Genomic DNA, 20,285 nt, shown 5'->3' on the forward strand with positions numbered 1-20,285 from the left:
AAAGTAGTTTCTGTATAAAAAATCATCCATCCATCTTCATCCGCTTTATCCGAGGCCGGGTCGCGGGGGCAGCAGCCTAAGCAAAGAGGCCCAGACCTCCCTCTCCCCAGCCACCTCCTCCAGCTTATCCGGGGGAATACCAAGGCGTTCCCAGGCCAGCTGAGAGATATCATCTCTCCAGCGTGTCCTGGGTCTGCCCCGGGGCCTCCTCCCGGTGGGACATGCCTGGAACATCTCACCCAGGAGGCGCCCAGGGGGCATCCTTGTCAGATGCCCGAACCACCTCAGCTGGCTCCTTTCGATGTGGAGCAGCAGCTGCTCTACTCTGAGCCCCTCCTGGATGGCAGAACTAAAAATCAATTTTAAAATTTTCTCCCCATCTTGTCTCAGAGGTTTTGAAAGCTCCTCTTGAGGTTGTACTTCTGGGAAATTCAGGATACTTTGTCACAACTCAAATTCTTGCAGTGTGTTTACACTGTTACACTGTTACACTAAAATGGCAAGATATAACTGCTACGCTTAAAAAGAATTTAAGTGTCTATTATATTACGCACTTATATTTATACATGTATATATTTTTTAAAATATATAAAGTTTTAAATTATGAATTATTGGGTAATTCTGGATCCTGGTAAAACATCCCAGCCACTGAAGACACGAGTCACAGGTTTGCCATGTAGTTTGTACAGAGCTTTATTGGGACATCTACACCAAAAGAAAAGTTTAAAGCTTTCAACCAAACTGAACAGTCATGGATGTTACCCTCTGAAGACAACTGGAAATGTTTCCCTCTTTTAATCAAAAAAAGATCAAAATAAACATAAGCATGTCAAAGAGCGCACGGTAAACACCAGGCTACTGGAAAGCTCAAACTAACATCCTGCAATAAAATCCAGTATCCACGCAGGTTATGTTGACTTCTTGATTAAACTGGGGCTGGTTAAACCTCATGGTCATTTTCAAGGCTGCGATTTAAGATGGTGGTAAATTTTATTGAACTGGGGGGGTCATTATTCCCCTTGATTCACAATTACCAACCTTCAAAATGATCGTTAAGTTTCAACAAAAACCGACGTGTTATCGCAGGGGTGGGATGTTGTATTAGTTTCAGCTAGGAGTACGTGGTTTAACTGGCAACTGAGTGTTGTTGCAAAGCAAACTGAAGCGTGGAAATGTTTTCTGTACAGCAGTTAATTCACTTTACATTCCACTGGGGACATTTGCAAATGCTGAAGTTGGCAGTTTAAATCCCCAGACCAGCTGGGAAAACCTGCTGAGGGACATTGAAGCGAGCGCCGCCTTCGCTGTAAAGCCGAGCACAGAAATCCTCTTACAAGGCCATGTGCAACTTTATTTGTCCAGACTGGCTTTAAAGAGAAAACTCATAATGTGAAACGTACTCATTCGACTTGTAGATCCGTCAGCTTCAGCTCAGATATGATCAGCAAGGTGATTTTAGTGTTCGGCGGTGAGCTACAGTTCTCAAGAATGCAGGTAGCCTGTCCTCGGATGTGGGTGGTTGTCTGAAGTGACTGAAAACGCCACGATCATCTGATTTGATTAAACACTGAAGATGAGAGCCGATTTACGCCACAGAGAAAATGAAGACCTTTGCGTTGGATCAACCCTACCGGACCACAAAGGGGTGTGTGTGTCAGTGTCACAGGAGATAACATAGTATTTACAGTGAAGATGTACAAGCTGTTAAGTGTGCTTGACAGGAAGGAGAGTGAAATTTCACATTGAAACACGGTGATTAAGTCAGAGTAATTTCCACAGGACAAACAACCAGAGGAGCCTCCAGTCTGCTTCTCCCTTTCATTCATTTTTCAGTGTCCATTTCTTTGTCTTTGTCTCCTCAGGAAGTCCTTCTCTACTTTCAGCCTTTGCCCCCCCTCACTCCTCGCCTACTGAAGCATGTCCACGAAGGCGTCGAACTCGTCTATGTTTTTCTCATAGACGCGCAGCTTCTCCGGCAGCGAGTCCTGCGGAGGGAGAACGCAAACTCACGTGACTACTGAGATTCATTTCCGTGCTGTCAATTCTGTAGGCGCCAAAAGCTTCGCCGTCAACACAATTGCAAATAAGAAGGTATTTACCAGGTCGTCGGCCATCGATTGGGAACTGATGTGAAGTGAGAGACTGGCCAGTTGTGGAGGATTCTGAAACTCTCTGTAGAAGGTGCCCAGATCCATCGGCAGCAAGTCGTCTTTAGAGAAGGCCGGACGCTAGGTAGACGGGAAGAGAAACCACTTCAGCTTCATAATAAAACACCTGGAATCTTGTTTTGCTTTAAATTGGACTTTTTTTTTTGTTTGAACCCAGCTGTGCACTGTTTTTTTTTCCCCTAATAAAAAAAATAACTACATACAAAATCAACCATGACGAAGTCGTCCTGCTGCCCTGACCCCTCTGAGCCCTGAGAATGAAGGCTGCCCTGCAGGGGAGACGGGCAGGGAGGAGAATCTGGAGGGTGAACCTGAACACAAACGCACACGCACAGCAGAAAAGGCGTCAGCCTTAAAGTGAACCTCAACTGTACTTGTTGTGCAAGACAAGACATTTGGGAGCATTATTTTTGTCCACCATAACACTGAAGTTACCATAGGATCATTCTCCTCTGAGTCCAGGCCTCGAGGAGCAAACGCCGCAAATGGCAGGTCCAGACTGGCTGCTGTTATCTACATAGATACACACAGAGCAGGGTTCAGTGTGGTGGGTGAGAAACTAAAATCGGTGTAAAAAGCAGCTTAAGATGACGTACCTGTGTGCTGGGTTTATTAACAAAGGCTCCGACCTTCCTTGTGAACGCATTGAGCGACTCCACAGGGTCCGAGGGAGAAACGCTCCTCCGCCCTTCTTCTTTGCGTCTTTCTCCGCTCTGCGACAAGCCGTCATCATCGCCACTGAGAGGAGAGAGAGGGACAAGACAGGAAGTTTAAATTTCAAAATGATTTAACGGAACTACGGACCAACACTGGAGTTCAGGGAATAAAAATAGGTTACAGTTTTCACTGGTTAATGCAAAGCCAGCGGACAATCACCTGCTGCTCGGTGTGTTGGGGGCATGCTCTACTGTCAGATGAACATCTGCTCCATGAGGAGGCATCAACAGAGCCCCGCCTTCCTTCCCAGCATGCAAGACCTAGAGAAGAAGCAATGGCAGGGTTATGAGAGGACATAAACAAGAATCTTGATGGACATTGTTTAGTTATTTAAGAAGCTAATTAGGAAATAAGAATGTTAATCAGTAAATAGAAGAAATCATAACTGCAGTCCTTCATTAGGCTTTCTGGAAAACAGAATATCAAACTATGAGAATAAACCACCATAACATCATTATTTATAACAGTCAGAAGTCTTTGCTTCACTGATCGCATCGTCCTCATCATAAGTGGGACGTTTTATGCATTCCTGCAATCACCTCAGAAATGGAGTTCCACAGGGTTTGATTCTTAGTCCACTGCCGTTTCTTTCTAATCATGTTTATTTCTAGTCAGTGTTTCAGTGTCAGTTTTCTTTTTATGTGGAACTAATTTTATGAACTTATTAACACTTTAATCATAGTTTTAAAATGTTGCGGTGATAGCCTTGCAGCAAGAAGGTCCTCTTACTATGACCTACAAATATGAAGTTGGAAGATTCTTGTTCAACAGCTGGCTCAAAAATTTAAAATAAAACACAGCTTTTTGTTTAGTGTAAAAAGTATGCCTGACCTCTTCCATCACAAACTACTGAGCTGAGAGCTTTGATGTCTTTCCACGGCTGCCTCGGATCTTAAACCTTTATTTTCTGACACTTCTTCAGATCATTGTAGCCGCTGGTGATTCTTGTTTAATTGAGTTCTGTTGTTTCTGTCTTCCGATTGTGTTCTTGTGAAGAGAAAAATAAACTCTGGGCATAAAACATAATTAACTGCTGATGGTGTGAATGGCGTTATCACCTGGTTTGGATTGGAAGCAGGGTGACAAAACTCTGCAGCTCCTGTTAAAGCTGTCGGCTGGTAGGATAACCTGGAGGCGTACAGCTGAACAGGAAGAGACACAGGAGGAACGATTAAGCATGGAGGAGTTCAGGTTTATCATATACTGTGTGACTTTTAAGGGACATGCTGAGCTATCACAATGATAGATTTACTGAGGTGGTGCCATGTGATGTGGATGATCAAACATGTCTAGTGATCAGCAGCAAACTGAAGCTGTGCACTGAACAAAGTAGTGGAAATTTAAACAGAAGATGGAAAGAACAGGATTAGATGAACACACGCCCAAAAGCAAATGTTAAGTCTGAGAAAACAGATCTGTTCAGTGCAGAATCAGGATGTGTCTCACAAAAACACAAAGAGTCACACTCCCTCCCAATGGTCAGTATAGACTCACAGTGTGAGTGACAAGTCCAGGAGCCAATGGGAGCTGCAGACTATCCAGCGGGAGGGGCTTGGGCAGTTTAGAGGGAGACGGGCTCAGCGTACACACACACTGAGCCAAAGCAGGCGCGCGCACACACACACACACACACACACAGATAGAACGCACAACAAGACAACAGGAAAAGAGAAAAAAAAGACAAGGAGAGAAAAAGAGAAAGCGAAATGAAAAACAGGAGTGAAAATGGAGAGAAGAATCCACAGGTTAAAGAAAGAGATGACGACGAGGGGCGAGGGAGCGTACGCTAACCTGAGAGGGAGGGGAGGTGGAGAAGGAGGTGGCGCAGACCTCCTGTGAGTCCTGAACGCCTGCAAACTGCCCTCCGTCCTCTTCATCGGGAGCCCTGCACACACAGAGATATTTGTAGTTGAAGTTCTGAGCTGATGGCAGACATGTATACATTTGTTTCTTTTACTGAAAGATAACAGAAAGCCTGAGGTCAAATGACACAGAGTGATATTAGATTAAGACACTGTATGTTTTCCTTCTGATACACCGATTCGACTCTCATGGAGATAAAGGACAGGGAGATAAAGTGTGACCTCAGAATGATGGATTGCATCACCTTGAATCTGACTACTCAACTTCTGCACTTGGAGGTCATTTAAACTTCTCTGCAGTTGTGGGAGACAAAACCAGACTGAGTGGCGAAGCTACCTGTAGTTGCAGGGATGGCCCATGTTTGCCGGACGCTGGCTGCTGCAGGGAGGATCCACAAAGTGATCCACGATGATCCCCATGATGGGAGCCGACCTTTCGAATTGCCTGAAGAGGAGGACAGTTAAACTGCTCATAAGATGCGTTTCCCATTGGAATAAATATACAAGAACCTTCTCTGAAGAACAGCTGTTGTGGCTTTGATTTGTTGGTTACCTGTTAGACATGAATGCCAGATTGGTGCGGTAGGCGCACGAAAGCGTGATTGTACCGATAGGGGTGCCAACAACTCCAACGCGCACCGTTTGGAAACCTTAAAAACAAGCACAACATAAGCAAATGTAAACCAGCCCTATAGTGTGAAAGTACTTAATGCAATACAGTAGTGATGAAAGCTTACTTTTGAAAAAATGTTTACAGTACAAGCAAATCAAACTGCTGTGTCAAACTGGAGCAGAAAACATGGAGAGATGTGTGTTGTTCAGTGTTTCTGTATTGATTTAACAAATGTCAGTCATGGAGCCGAGTTGGTCCTGATTTAGACTTCTGTGGTACACCATTGCAGAGCCCACATCGCAACCTATGTGACTGGCTGATGTCGTTGCAGACTTTTATGCTTGTGCGGGTGCATTACGTGTTAATTACCACGAGTCCTTATGTTGACGCTGTGACTATTGTTCCTTATGTATCTCTGGAAGTGCACGTCAGTTTTCATCATAGATTTCCCAGTGAAGCATAAATTGGTGATGCTTCAGTTGGAAAACACTGCGACATATGGCACAACCACAAACACCTCTGAACAACAGAAAGTACAACATAACCTGGCGCACACCTCCCTAGAAATTTAACTACATGTCAGGTTGTCGGTCATCCAGGTCATAGTAATCTAAGGAGCTTGGAAAGAAAAGCGACTGGACTTGAAGTTTCTTGAAGACGTTTCCACCTCTCATCCGAGAAGCTTCTTCAGTTCTAAGAGCAAACGGTGGCGAGTCCCAGGTAGAGCTGGGCGATAGAACGATAACGATATGTATCGCGATATAACTTTTACTCGATAGAGAAATTAAGCTATCGCGATAGACCTCGCCGCTCTTGTCCTCTTTTAAAAAAAAGAAAAAAAAAAAAGAAAAGGTCAGCCAATCCAAATTAAGTAGCGCAGAGCCGAACCAATCACAGCCGCAGCGTCACGTCGCGTGACTTGTTACGTACAGCACAAGTGCCAAGCCGCACGTGTGTTTGTTTGGGAAGCAGCCAGCGGGTAATGGAGGAAATGAGTGTGCCGACTAGAAAAATCAACCGAGCGTGACCGAAGAGAAAACAGATGATGGTTCCAACGCCGGAGAGATTGTCGAACGGAAGAGCCATAGAAGTTCCGTAGTGTGAAGGTATTTCGGCTATTTCAAGTCTGACAAAAAACAGAGTAGCGTGCACTGTAAATTGTGCCGAAAGCAAGACTGGAAATACAATAAACTGGTGCATGCGTCACACTGTGCGCCACGTTATTGTTTCGGTGAAATGAATTTCTACAATACTGTTAATTCTACTCTCTGCAGTGTTTAAATGCTTACATATACACACACAGTTACTGTCCGTCCACACATACGACTCTGTTCTGCTTCTATGCCCCAGCTTTGTTTACTTTTTCCCACCGAGGCTTCTAGACTTCTGATTGGCCAACATCTCTACACGGTTAGGAATCTAGCTCCACCTGCTGCTTTGGCATGTTCATAGCAGCGTTTTCCTTCATTTCTGCCTTTATGTGTGGACGGGATTATTTTTTAAAACGAAAACGGAAAATCTCCGTTTTCAAAAATACCCGTGTACGTGTGGACGTAGCCTCAGTCTCTGACTGGAAGCGCTAATTCGTCATTCGGCTTTTGTCAGACTAAAGTAACTGTTAAAACTGTTTGAAAAGCTCAGCTATACAACAAGGAGAGATTGAGAATTTCCTTTTAGTTCTCAGTTTATTTGATATTGACAAAAGTTAGTCAGTTTTGTCTGTTCTTCTGTAAAACAAACTAAGATTTATTTTTAGAATTAATATTTTGTTTCTAAGTGGAATTGACAATTTAGTCTGTTTTGTTCGTTCTATTTTGAAACTTAAACGCTTTAGCGGCTGCCTTTTGTGTAGTTTGCAATATTTGCCTTTATCTATCTGAAAAAGTCTCATGTTCCTTAAGTACATCTACCCTGTTGAACTTATTATGGGAAATAAATATTTAAATCAAAACAAGCTGCTGATTATTTCACATTTTACTTGTGAGCAACGGCACATTTAAATCTTACAAATATAGTTATTTGGCTTATATCGTGACAGATATCGTTATCGCCTGAAATGAAAAAAACATATCGTGATATGAAAAAATCTCATATCGCCCAGCTCTAGTCCCAGGTATTGAAGCCCTAATGTTGTTGTCCCTTAAAAGGATCGCTGACCCACTATTGATCATGTGCCTCATCACATGAGTCTGAAAAAAGGGTCATTACATATCAGGTTGCAGTCTACAACTACTGTGAATGGCCTGTTTAGCACCATCAACTCCTCCGGGGCATTTACAGCTACTTTGTCAACGCAGTTTTGAATTTATCAGAGAAAGAACAGCAATCATTGTCTCAATATAAGGAATATTTAACAGTTGTAGGCTCTACAAAGCTTTTTCACAGAAGCTTAAATCAGGTCTTAAACTTACCTTCTCCTAATCCACTCAGCTGGACCTCCCCGAAGTAGATCCTAGACAGAAGAAGCAACACGCAGTTTAGAAGAATGGACTGAAAACAGCACAAAGATAAAAAGGAGTGAGATGATGCATTCTGGAAGTGAGGACAAATGTACCTGTAGAGTATGACATAGTCGTGTCCCTGCTTTCTGGACAGTTTATAAGCAGGCGTGACTCTGGTGATGGCCAGCAGAGACTTCAAGAGGACAGACAGACGGTTATAGACTGCATATGACACCTTGATTTCCTTATCGCACCTGCAGCAGACAGAAAACACGGTGATGTGTTACAATACAGCAGCTTAAGGGGATTTTAAAAATATCTCTGCAAGGCAGCTCGTTTTCGTGTTTCCAGGTCTGCTTCTCGCCGACTACCTTTCTTTGATACTCCTCTCTAAATTTATCTTGTATGAATAAAGCAGTGTGGTGCTTGGGGAATGGAGACCATTACTGATCATTTTGACTGTACTTTCAAAAGCACAGGTGCACAGAGTAATACCAAAATTAAAACAGTGTTTTGTACAGTGCTGGTGGACCTGACAGGGTGCCGACAGGCTCACTTTACCACCTACAGAAACAAAATAGTTCAGACACAGTTTTCAAACGGAAACACTTCAGCAGTTAGGTCAAATTATCATTCGACTCTTCTAGTTTTAAAAGAAGTCTGATTTTAAAGAGGTTTAAGAGAAGCTAATGCCACTCGTCACTGACCCACTTTACTGATGTGTTTATGGGCTCAATCACTGACTTCACATCTCACTGAATACAGCAAGACACTCGTTTATTTTAAATTACGGTTCTCATTAGAGAAAAAAAACAGCCATAGACCAGAGTACACTTACAGAGAACTCCCTTCTGATTTACAAGTTCCTACAATGAAATAAGCTTCAAGACACCAAGAAGGTGAGGGTCAAAATTCTCAGCTTGAGGCTTGAGGATAGGACCTCATTGTCCATTAAAGTGGGTGATGTCCAATTGTTTATATACAAATTATTTTACTCAAACTGCTGGTTATTACTGCATTTCTGAGCTTCTTCATGACTTGGATGCTCACAAAGCTCTACGTTTAGTACGGGTGTCTGACAGCTAAGTTTTGGCAGAGAAAATCAGTAACAGTACTGATTCAGATACTATAGTTAAAAGATTTGTGGTCCTGCTGGCTGATACTGTGCAAACATGGAGAAGCAAAATCAGCAACCCTGAACCACATGGCCTACAGAAGACTTTTACTAAAGCAAAAACAAAATTCACTCACTTTTCATTCATCTCCAGGCACCAAGTCTCTAACTCCATCGAGTCCCCCTGAAGGAAGACAAAGCAAAGAAAAACTAACGAACACAGTTACATTAAAGAGGCTGCATATTTAGTTAATGATGTGGTCTGGCTGGTGTTGCAAATGTGTAAAACAATGATAAATCCCAAAGCCCAGTTTTTACAAAACAAGAAAACAGGATGCAGGTTTTTTGTTTGTTTGTTTTTTTTACCTCTGATGTCTTCAGAGAGATCTCAACACACATGGAGCGCCCGATGCCTGGAAGCTGGCCAGCCAGTGCCTTTTTGGCTTCATGGGTAACCTCTGGGATGTCTTTGATGGCCAAATTAAACTAGAAGGAATATTAACCTGAATATCCATAATCCATGCCATGAAAAGATCCACAGTTAACTTGAAAGCCAAACAATCATGACAGAGAATGACTACGTTGTTTTACCCAGTCAGATCCAGTAGGCGATGATGACGAGCGAGTGCAGATCTTCTCTCCCAGCCTGGCTTGGACTATCACCTGGACAGTCTACAGATACAGAAACAGGCTGCTCAAACAATGAGCTGGTTTTACAGAAACAATCCATAGAAAATTGCTGACAAGCCTGTCCAAAATATAACAGGCACTTTTATGAAAGAGACATATGTTGGAAAAGATTGTTTTAATTCCAGTGCTTTGAGCCACACTAATAAAAACCTGGCTTTCCATTGTTTATTTATTTATTCACTTCTGAAGCCTCAAATGTCCATTTAGAAACCTGCAATTACAGATGTATAGAAAAAGTTATGTTAGTGTCTCACCTTAAGTGCAAAGAACTTAATAAACTTGTCTAAGTCCTTTTGATCCTGGGGCTTCAGGTCACTCTCCATATTGTTACAACCCTGCAAGATAGATGATCAATGGAAACTTATTGAGGAAACAAGGGAAATTATTGTGTTATAACACAATAAAAATAATACAGCCCACAACAAATAAGGAGGATAGTTACAGTAAAAGTGTAAAAGCACAGTGAGGGCCCTAAACTGTGGGAGTGCAAAACCTTTACATGTAAAACAATGATAAACACAAAGAAAGTAAAAGATAAGACTGAAATTGCACAAGTAGTGCAAATTACATTAACAAATAAAATAATTAATAAGTAATATGTGCACTATAAATCTAAGAAACAGCTGCAAGAGGGTAAAATACAAAAATACACCTTCTTACAGCTTTTTAAAACAGATTTATGGTGTATACATTCAACCAAACAAGAGTGAGAAACAAAACGTAAACAATTCATGTACATACATGTGCATGCGCAATTACATGTGTTTAAGTAAAAGTGACTGAAAAACCTAAATACTGGGGAAAAGCTGAATTCAACCCCCATTATCTCCCCATTGTCCACGTGTTGGGGGGTTTTCACTTTCCCATTTCAGGACTACAGTTCCTAAGAAAATATTTCAATTACTTTAACAAAATAAGCATTTTTCACCACACTGGCAACAGTTTAGCGTTTTAACTGAAAAACGTGGACAATATAGTAATAAATAAAAGGAAAACTTTATCACCGTGGTCTTAGCCCTCCAAACAACAGTGGACTACAAAAAAATAATAATAAAAGCAGGCTAGCAGGTTAGGCCTCCACGTTGAAATTGTCCAAATTATAGTTAGAGGTCATGTTAGAAAACAAAAAAAGCCTGACAGCCTTATTACTCTTTACACAACAACCGATGGTAAATTCAAATTCTACAGTACCGTCTTTTTTTGGACAACTACGAAAGGTTTAAGGTTCGCAAAGCCGAATCTGTGAAGCATGAGGATACTGACCCACGGAGCAGCTGCCGTTAGCCTGCAGCTAACACTAGCTGCCCAGCTCAATAACGTACTTTAACTTGATCGCGAAACAACAGTACTTACATTAGCTGTGACCTTAACAACGGAGCTTCAATAAAATGCAAGCCAGTTTAATGCAAGCGAGACCCAGAGCTGTGTCACACAGACATTTTATACGCCCATTTGAGATGTACACAACGTCAGCAGCTGCTGTGCCACTTTTCTGTTTATCTTCTCCATGTCGACGTGTTTGTGTAGCGGCGTGTTCACCGCGGCGTTTTCGTTAAAATACAAAACTGCTACATTTAGAGTAAAAAAAAACAAGTTTTTGACAAAATAATCAGGAAGTATTTTTACGCGATTTGAAAAAAAATTATAACCACACTGAACTTATATCTAAAACATAAACGCCAGTCTGTGTGGCGAATCTGCGAATTCAGAGCCGCAGGTTAACGTTAGCTATTTCAATGACTTGTTTTTTGGGTCCATAAATGCTTTATTTTTTTATCTGAAGGTAAGAGTATTGTCCTTAATCGTGCAAAAATTATTTATCAGTGCTTTCAATTCGATTTGCAACTGTCCCACTACTACATGACAGCAAAGTTGTCATCTCAAGTGAGCAAAGAAAAAAAAATAATAATAATAAACGCAAGCTAGGGTAGCACGTTAGCACGCTGGCTTGACTTGGCTCACATGTACTGGAGCTATCCCTAAAGCTAATGATGGCTTGCTGATAATAACGTTTAAAACATCAGGACATTCCCGCCTAGTATTAAACTCTCGGTATTTAATGGGTTCTTGTATACAAAGAGCGTGAACGTGGTTTTCCTTATTAGCGAAAATATAATATCAGCAAAATAGCACATTAATAATTGTAGCAATGTTTAGTGGAATAATATATGCTGCAGATTAATCTGTATGTAAAATTCCTCCCAGGTTTGAGGAAATAAGGCTATAGCAAGTATTTAAATTGAGTTGCACTTATTAGCAATTAAAAGGAAACGTTTTCTTATCCTCAGCATGGCCATCCCTATAGCCATCTTGGACTGTGATCTACTCCTGCATGGTCGAGGCCACAAGACCCTTGACCGCTTTGACCTGGACTCAGTCTCAGACAGTTTCCTCATCACGCAATTTGGCTTCCCCAGAGACTTTATCTTGTATCTGGTGGAATTACTCAGAGAGGTTTGTGGGCCTTCATGTCATGTTAAGAGATCAATTTAACTTTGTCTTTATGAAATATGCAAACACTACTCTGTTGTGTTCCAGGGTCTATGCAGGCGAACCCAGCGCTCCAGAGCCATCAGTCCTGAGGTCCAGGTGCTGGCTGCACTGGGTTTCTACACATCAGGTTCATTCCAGACATCTATGGGGGATACGATCGGTATAAGCCAGGCGTCAATGTCGAGATGTGTGTCCAATGTGACGAGAGCCCTGGTGGAGAAAGCACCTCAGTTCATCACGTTCAACAGGTACGATGATGTTATGCCACTTGATGTCAGGCAGGAATGACAAAAAAAATTTGAAACTGTAACTTTGTGATCCCAGAAACTTGTTTTTACTTCAAAAGAAGTAAAAGAAAATCTCACTTGAATAATAATAATGATGTTTTCCAAACAGAGATTTATCCACCGTAGAGCAGTCCTTCCGGGAGTTTCAGAGGGTCGCAGGATTTCCTGGAGTCCTGGGGGTGCTGGACTGTGTTCAGGTTCATTATATGACATTGTGTAATTAGTGTGTGTGTTTATGTGCATGCACGCTCATGCACTCATTTGTTTTTACAGGGGTAACCTAATCATCTCTCTTACTTTAATTTAATTTCCAGGTGGCCATCAAAGCACCAAACAGCGAAGACTCCTCATATGTGAATAAGAAGGGCTTTCACTCTGTGGCCTGTCAGCTGGTTTGTGATCCCCGGGGACTGTTACTTAGCGCAGAAACGCACTGGGCAGGTGGACTCCAAGACACTGTTGTTCTAGAAAGATCTGCTCTTTACAAACAGCTGCAGGACACAGAGCAGGGCTGGCTGCTGGGTGAGCTCTGGACTTTTTATTCCTTATTAGAAGTTAGCTTGTGGCGTTGGAGTCAGAGGTTATAAGTTTTCCGATTTTCAGGTGACAGCCGTTACCCTTTGAGGAAATGGCTGATGACGCCAGTTGACTGCCCAGAATCCCCTGCAGAGTTTCGATACAATCTGGCCCACGCGGCTACACGTGAGATCGTGGATCGAACCTTCAGAGCCATCCAAACCAGATTCAGATGTTTAGATGGCACCAAAGGATACTTACAGGTATGGCAAATGTGTCACAGCCAATAATCAGGCCCAAACATTTTAGTAGAAATAAACCATGAGACATTTTTAACCTCCAAACAGTGTATTTATTTGTTCACGTTCTGCCCAGCAGAGTGCCCTCTGGTGGACAAACTAAAAAGCTGAAGGATGTTTCTCCAGTGTCCTCTTTATTTTTTTTATTTATCAGATGTCATAAAAGCCAATACTGATAGATTGGCAAATAGGTGATATCTGCTGATAACATCTGACAATCTGCTGAGTTCACGGTATTAGAATGATACACCATCAGTACCAGAGTCAAACAGGCCACGGTCATAACCGAAAATGAGACCTTTACCTTATTTGTGAGTGAAATATAGCAATGCATCTGGCGTAGTATTGCCAGTAATGAGTTGGTTTTTGCATCTGTAGCCGCTACCCCTCCTCTCCTGTTTACAGTACTCTCCAGAGAGGAGTTCATCCATCCTGCTGGCCTGCTGCGTTCTCCACAACGCCTCCTTGCAGTCTGGATTAGACGCCTGGACTCTGGAAAGAACAGAGCCTCTCGAGCAGCCAAAGAGCCTCAACCAGAGACCCGAGGACCGTGACAGCCAGGCAGAGGATCTTCGAAGGCAGCTCATATTCAAACACTTCAGCTGAAGCTGTGGGGGTTAAAGGGGACGAAGATTGGGACCGGTGCAAAGCTCAATATCACAAGAAACACATTTAAAGCAAGAACGTTCACCGACACGCTGTTGCTGATGCAGTTTTTTAATATTTTGCTGGATTCTACTCTACTGACTATACTAAGATAACATAGATATATTTATGTATGGAGAAACATGCAAGACGCTATACAACAAACCAAGGCGACATATCCATACACATTTCAAATAAGTGAACTCCCTGGAAATGCTTGATTATTCCCTCAGGACATTCAAATAGATTCCAAATCTTCATGGAGTGGTTGGAATAATCAAGCACCTCCTGGTGTTTGACAACTATTCAAACTGTGCAGCTGCTTCGTCATCCAGGTTTCTTTACAAGTTGAAAAAAAAAATCACCCACCCCATTATTTATTTTTTTAAATCCCACCCCTCTAATTTTCTTTTCCCCATTAGATTCCACAGGTTAAGATCTTGGACTATGTCACAATACAAAAACAAGACCCTTATTTACAACAACTGCACATTAAGTTGTCTTTTTTTTTTTTATGTACATCGGTGGATTAAGACTCACGGGTGAAAATGACAGGCTGCAGTCACATGATTTTCTTCTTTTTTTCTTTTTTTTGGAGCATGTGCGGCATGACGGAACAGTCACAACGTGAAACAGATACAGACGACGTGAGTAAGAAAAGCAGAAAATCTGTGGTAGCTAAATTTTTGGCGCTTAAAATTGATTTTGAAGTGGCAGAACGTTCTTAAAGGATTTAAATAATGAATAAGGCTTTTATTTTGAAGGAATACCGGTCATTAAGGGTGTTTTTTTCCCACTGTTTCTTGAACCTTGTCAAAAAGTGTTTGTTTTTTTTTTGGTCAGTTTTCAATCAAGTTATGTAATTAACAAAACTAGTGGTGTTTTACTGCCTGGAATGTATTAGTCATTTAAATGGCTTCATCAATATATACAAACTTTCTACAAACAGGAATAAATACAACATACACTGCTGTCGCATGACCACATTTTTATATCAGGATTGCTATACTTTTTGTGTAGTTTATTCAAAGTTTACTTTTTACATTTAATTACCAAAAAAATATATATAGAAATTAAACTTTTTTCCCAAATATTTTGTTTTCTTATATTCTGGAGATTATTTTTGGTCAAATTACTGCGAGGAACCCTCAGAGATTTTCATGCGACAGCAGTGGAACATAAACACTGTATTACAGTTAAAAGACAGAAACAGATCATGTCAAAGCTTTACACCTGATGAATCAGCATGTAAAACGTTACATCATCCTAAATGCCAAAACACAACGTAGCACTATTTCCTTGTTTCCTTTTTTTTGTGCATAAAATAAATATGCTCTTTTTTTGATGCTCAGAATATATTATAAGTTGTATTTTTATGCTTTTTTTAAACGTTATTTTTAAAAAAAATGGAGACAATAAGATAAAGTAACTTTTTTTTGATGCATAAATTAAATATGCTCTTTTTTTAATGCTGCAAATATATTACATATACATTTTATAATTTCATAAAAATACTTTTGTCATGTTTCCCCAACCTCTTTATGATCCCTCGGTATGAAAATATGATCTCTCTCCCAAAAGAAACAGAGCAGAATTTTGGTCAGAGCTGGAAAAAATTATTCAATTATTCAAATGTCAGATGCAGATGTAAAAAAGCTGAAGCGTAATGGAAATAATTTTTTTCTTAAAGCCAGATAAAAGATCCACACCCTGTGTTGATTGCGCTAAGCGAAACTTTTTTTGGATCTGTAAGAGAGATCTTTGTCAAACAAGTTGCGACTGTTGTGATCTCAAATGTGTAAAGGAATGTGAAATAAAAAGGTTTCACCCAGATTTAAAAAAAGATGATTCATCCATTTTCTGCAACAGAATAAACAAATCGTTTAGTTCGAGGAACATTTTCAGGCCTGTGTTTCCATGTGGGACTTTAGGTGTAAGGCCAAGTTGGTCATATTCAACTGAGCGAAGTGGAAGGCACTTTCAGAATGGCACGGCTTCCAAAAGCATATGTTGATGCCTAGTTGGTGTTGGTGCTTACACATGCTGTTATCTATTTCACACTTGGCTTAAAAGTGTTTCCTGTTACAAATGTTCCTATTAGGTCAACTGCTCTGCTCCACTCTGTGTGTACAGGAAGGGCTTTCACGTATACGGGGAAACAGAGAGCAGAGGAGAGATGACCTAAAAACACAACAGAGGCTCATACTGCGGAAAAAATACACATTGATGACATATTAAGCAGATGCAGCCCTTCGTGCTTTGTTCACCAACCTAATGTGGCACATCAGGAGCATCTTGGAATAAAAGTACAAGAACTACATGATAAAAACTAGAATCCCACAGTGGACGTCACGTTTTCACTGTTTTTAAATGCACACTGCCTTTTTTTTTACATTTCTTTCAGCCACATTCCCATAATTCTTTCTGTTTGCTCTTGCAAAAAGACCGCGTTGCTTTGCTCTGAACAGGAACGCTACACTTCATTTGTTTTGGGGAGGAATTAAATATATTTCTGGAAACGGGAAACAACTGTTTTAGATGGTCATCTTTAGGGCTGTCTAACAAAGTAACACAAAAGGTCTTTACGCGTGATCACAGCATAAGTGACTCATATATGCCTTTCATTTTGGCAGCTGTGGCTATTTTGTGCTCATGGCCTGTTTAAGCCAGTCAAATCTATAAGCTCTGACTGCAGGTTCTTTAAAGTTTAGTAAGGCGACTGTGTTTTTAATGTTTTGTGAGTTATAAACTATTTTTTAATAACTACATATAAAAAAAGATTCGTTGAGTATTTAAAATGATGCAAGATTCTTTTTTGTGCATAACAATGGAGATTCCAGCACGAAGGTCTGTTTAAAATCGAGAATGTTCAAGTACAACAGAGTCTGTCAAAGCAGAGAAGTGACGCTGTAGATAAAGGCATGGTAACAGAGGTGCAGGATGGGAGCCGTAATCTAAGCTCACTAGAGGAGATGATGATAATGGATTTTCTAACAAACTAACAGAAAACGTTTTTTGGTCCAGCTGGATGTTGATTTCAGCAACCTGGAGCATTGGGGTCCTTTGGAGGGATTCAGGGCTGAGAAGTTAGATGAGGAGAGGCTGAGCTGTGTCAGAAAAACTCAGAGTCTCCATCTGGTTTTGTTTCTCTGAGGAGAGGAGAAAGGCAGAGACGGCTGGTTAATGTTTGACAAGTGGCGTGTAAATATTGCAGCATACAGTGGAGTTTGTTTGTACCTCTGCTCTATCTTGGACCCGCTTGTCTGGTTGCTGTGGCCGTCAGCTGTGTATCGGCTGATCTGGTTGTGGGAGTGGCCTTCTGACTGTAGCCTCTCTCCTTCTGATGTCGCTAAACTCTCCTCCAGTGGAGCCTCTTCGTTGTAGAAGAGCAGGCTGCGGGAGCGGACTACGACACAGAAACATGCACCGTTCACTGGACATCCCTTGTGAGCCATCGTTGCTTTTAATTATGTGAAACCAAAAGCTTTTTGTACATATTTCAAAATATCTCCCATTTCGAACAACATCCCAGTTACATTTTTTAGTTCTTTCTCATAGTAAGGGTCAGGGCCTGACCAGAGGTGGGACCAAGTCATTGTTTTGCAAGTCTCAAGTCAAGTCTCAAGTAATGTCAGGCAAGTCAGAGTCGAGTCTCAAGTCACTGGTGTAAAAGTCCGAGTCAAGTCACAAGTCTGAAACTTTGAATTTCAAGTCCTTTCGAGTCTTTAAAAAAAACAAACGAAAAAATAATGTTGCAGTTATGCTAAATGTAAATATTAGACCATGTAATTTTAAAATCTGTGTTTTTCTCAACACATACAAAATAGTGAACTTAGAAAATATACACAAATTGTGAAATTGCACCTCTTTAAAATGCAGCTCAATTAAACCTAACTCCAAGAATAATTTTCACCGACAGTTCTGAGATACGCTGCATGTTATTCTTGGATGCGGTTGTAGGACCAGCTTTAAAATCGCATGACAAAAATATCATACACATTAAAAAAAACTGTATCACCAACGTAGCCTGGAAAACATTTGCTAGTTAGATGAAGTCAGCTATCTCATCTTAGCATATTTATATGCATATTTATAATTATACGGTTCTTGGAGTGAGTGCATACACTCGTGAAGTTTAGTAACTTCCGGTCACTGCAACAAGCCCAGGTACAGTTTACCGACGGATGGGTGCAGGACCTTGAAATGCACCGTGTAGAACGAAAGACCATCGTACGTATCATAAGTTTACCAGTCTCACAAATCGTCTTCATAAATACACATTCGTTAACCGTTTATTAATATAACCTTTGAGCTCAACGGTAATTAATTAGTAGTGGAAATAATTTCTGGTAGCATCACAGAAATGTAGCAGTGACAATAATATTGTATGCTGTAATCGTACTGGGCAATTAGTGATACAAAAAACCTGTTTTATCCTGTGAATAAAAGTATGTGTTTTTGTCAGTGTACCATAATAACAGAAGCGAAACGCAATATTGTGTCAGGACAATTCACTATTTATGCACAATAAATAAAGGAGCATAGCACGACAATTTCTGTTCAGTGCCAGACTTGCTTGTAACCTATATCACCAATTATGTTAAGAAAAATGACGCATTAACTACAACAGCAGACTGACCTTTGTGTAAATGCTTGGAGCAGACTAACCTGTGAGCTGGAGTGTTCTAGGACGTTATATTTGATCTTTGAATGGCTGCAATCCAGGCCATCCGTCGCCTCTTTGTTACTTTGGAAACATGGCTCGAACAATTTCTCTTCAACGACGTAATCCGATAACAACCGATCTCTTTACCCGTCGGCTTCCCGTGGCTGTCATGCGACCGGCTATTGCAGTTAATAATACAACAGCTTCTTGACATTTTTGTGTTTCTTTTTATCGCTGTGCGACTGATTTTAATTGAAAGCCTGCGTGCGCTAGTACCGCTTGCCACGAGTTCCCAGAATCCTTTGCGGTTCTACCCGTGAATGACGTCACATTTTCAATCTCCATATAATATGCATGTTAAATTTTATATTTGGGGTAAAATATCAAGTCTTTTCAAGTAAACCGGTTCAAGTCCAATTCAAGTCCCAAGTCCCAAGGTGTAAAAGTCCAAGTCAAGTCACAAGTCTTAGAACATTTTTTCAAGTCAAGTCTAAAGTCATAAAATTAATGACTCGAGTCTGACTCGAGTCCAAGTCATGTGACTCGAGTCCACACCTCTGGGCCTGACTATAAGACCCTGACCCATCAGAAATGATCATATATAAACTTTCCAACAACTGTGAAACAAAGGAAATTCTATGCTGAGTTTAAAGTCAACTGGATGAGCTTTTCTCATATTTTTTGCTAAAAGCTGATTCCTATTGGTTGACTGCTCGGTTCTGTGTTTGGTGGGAGGGGCTTACACACGTGTGGTGAAACAGGGAGCAGAGGAGAAAATCTAATATGACCACAACTCTTAACACTGAATTGAAAACAGTCCAGATACAGAATTCTTGTGACTCCAGTTTTGTTTTTAATTATTAACTTATGTGTTTTCCACTTTTAATTATTTGTATGGGGAACATATAACTGTGCCTTTCTCTCCCTGGACAGTTGCAGAGGAATCTGGTCAATTTTAGGGGGTTAGAGCTTATTAAACCTCACCACTCAGAGGATGGTTGCTGGCAGAAGGAAGTTGCACTTAATTTGATGACAGCCTAACTTCTGGTTTCAGTAGGGCTTTCCCAGGAGTGAGTTGTTAAAGGAAGTGAATTTATAGGGAAGTGCAAAACAGCTCGGAAGGAAAATCAAAACCTGTATCCACTTTCCAAATGGGCTTTCATTTTGAAGAAAATTGTAACAGTATATATGAGAAGATGGAGAAAATTATATTTCTAAAATGTGATGCCGCTCTTTGCTCTGTCTAATAACTGGAAATGCATTGAATGCATTAGACTGGAGCTACAAAAGGAAACTTCAGCAAAGGATAGACACCTTTTGATGATGACAAATCTGCCATAAACACTAAGATGCTAAATACTGAACATATTTCTAGACCTACCCTGACTGGTGGTGTAGAGGTCCGCCGATGGAGAAGAATGAGAAGAGGGGGAGGACTGAGAAGAAGCGGGGGAGGAGGGCAAAGAGGAGGTGTGACTGACCAGGGAGAGGGGAGAAATGCAGGGAGAGAAGGAGCCCAACACCAAGACAAAACACAGGGCCATCATCTGCGGATAGAGGGGAACATAACACTCGTGTTAATAATAATCACCAGAGCGCTCAGACTGTGATGCTCGTGATGTATTGGGCTCATGCAGACACTTCAAACTTATTGAATTCTGAATTTCAGTGCATATTCCAAATTAAGAAAAGAAAAAAGAACCAAAAAACATTTTTTTAAACTTCTTAGACGGCAAAAGGAAAAAGGAGGAAAAATGGATCCATTCAACAGAGA

General features: G+C 41.0%; 3 protein-coding genes across 6 annotated transcripts in view; 1 reads left to right on the forward strand and 2 right to left on the reverse strand.

Annotated features, from left to right (window-relative positions):
• Positions 1-677: 677 nt before the first annotated feature.
• Positions 678-11,144, reverse strand: atg13 (ATG13 autophagy related 13 homolog (S. cerevisiae)). Of its 2 annotated transcripts, XM_085266060.1 has the most exons (18): positions 10,959-11,144; positions 9,860-9,940; positions 9,507-9,587; positions 9,282-9,401; positions 9,053-9,099; positions 7,915-8,055; positions 7,772-7,812; positions 5,301-5,397; positions 5,085-5,192; positions 4,677-4,770; positions 4,380-4,478; positions 3,944-4,027; positions 3,045-3,145; positions 2,765-2,906; positions 2,604-2,681; positions 2,372-2,479; positions 2,100-2,228; positions 678-1,985 (listed from the first exon to the last, which is right to left on the reverse strand). In XM_085266060.1, exons 2-18 carry the CDS (start codon positions 9,926-9,928, stop codon positions 1,908-1,910), a joined length of 1,617 nt encoding a protein of 538 aa, XP_085122186.1. In that variant the 5' UTR covers positions 9,929-9,940; positions 10,959-11,144; the 3' UTR covers positions 678-1,907. The 2 variants fall into 2 exon arrangements, with proteins under 2 accessions (XP_085122186.1, XP_085122187.1); XM_085266061.1 differs by lacking the exon at positions 4,380-4,478.
• Positions 11,145-11,298: 154 nt separating this feature from the next.
• On the forward strand, positions 11,299-15,688 carry harbi1 (harbinger transposase derived 1). 2 transcript variants are annotated; one of them, XM_085266065.1, is made up of 7 exons: positions 11,299-11,388; positions 11,894-12,059; positions 12,144-12,346; positions 12,495-12,582; positions 12,700-12,907; positions 12,989-13,164; positions 13,579-15,688. In XM_085266065.1, exons 2-7 carry the CDS (start codon positions 11,895-11,897, stop codon positions 13,804-13,806), a joined length of 1,068 nt encoding a protein of 355 aa, XP_085122191.1. In that variant the 5' UTR covers positions 11,299-11,388; position 11,894; the 3' UTR covers positions 13,807-15,688. The 2 variants fall into 2 exon arrangements, with proteins under 2 accessions (XP_085122191.1, XP_085122192.1); XM_085266066.1 differs by having other exon boundaries at positions 13,606-15,688.
• Positions 13,902-20,285, reverse strand: part of creb3l1 (cAMP responsive element binding protein 3-like 1) — a 41,735-nt gene continuing 35,351 nt past the window's right edge. For both annotated transcript variants that reach the window (XM_085266063.1, XM_085266062.1), the window contains 3 exons: positions 19,893-20,058; positions 17,083-17,251; positions 13,902-16,994 (listed from right to left, as the gene is read on the reverse strand). In XM_085266063.1, coding sequence (XP_085122189.1) covers positions 16,958-16,994; positions 17,083-17,251; positions 19,893-20,058 — 372 coding nt within the window. In that variant the 3' untranslated portion in view covers positions 13,902-16,957. The remainder of the gene's footprint in view (positions 16,995-17,082; positions 17,252-19,892; positions 20,059-20,285) is intronic.

This window comes from Mchenga conophoros, linkage group LG23 (assembly GCF_057382185.1).
Source record: "Mchenga conophoros isolate Kocher_MC1m ecotype Shallow Benthic linkage group LG23, M_conophoros_male_GT1.1, whole genome shotgun sequence".
NCBI lineage: Eukaryota > Metazoa > Chordata > Actinopteri > Cichliformes > Cichlidae > Mchenga > Mchenga conophoros.

Excerpts from the sequence above, each read along its gene's own strand:
- atg13 (XM_085266060.1), bottom strand. The coding sequence starts at position 9,928 with ATGGAGAGTGACCTGAAGCCCCAGGATCAAAAGGACTTAGACAAGTTT. Across the intron at positions 5,193-5,300 it reads CTGGCATTCATGTCTAACAG|GCAATTCGAAAGGTCGGCTC; the intron begins GTAACCAACAAA and ends CCTCCTCTTCAG. Across the intron at positions 4,479-4,676 it reads CCACCTCCCCTCCCTCTCAG|TGTGTGTGTACGCTGAGCCC; the intron begins GTTAGCGTACGC and ends GCTTTGGCTCAG.
- harbi1 (XM_085266065.1), top strand. The coding sequence starts at position 11,895 with ATGGCCATCCCTATAGCCATCTTGGACTGTGATCTACTCCTGCATGGT. Across the intron at positions 12,908-12,988 it reads AGAGCAGGGCTGGCTGCTGG|GTGACAGCCGTTACCCTTTG; the intron begins GTGAGCTCTGGA and ends TCCGATTTTCAG. Across the intron at positions 13,165-13,578 it reads GCACCAAAGGATACTTACAG|CCGCTACCCCTCCTCTCCTG; the intron begins GTATGGCAAATG and ends TTGCATCTGTAG.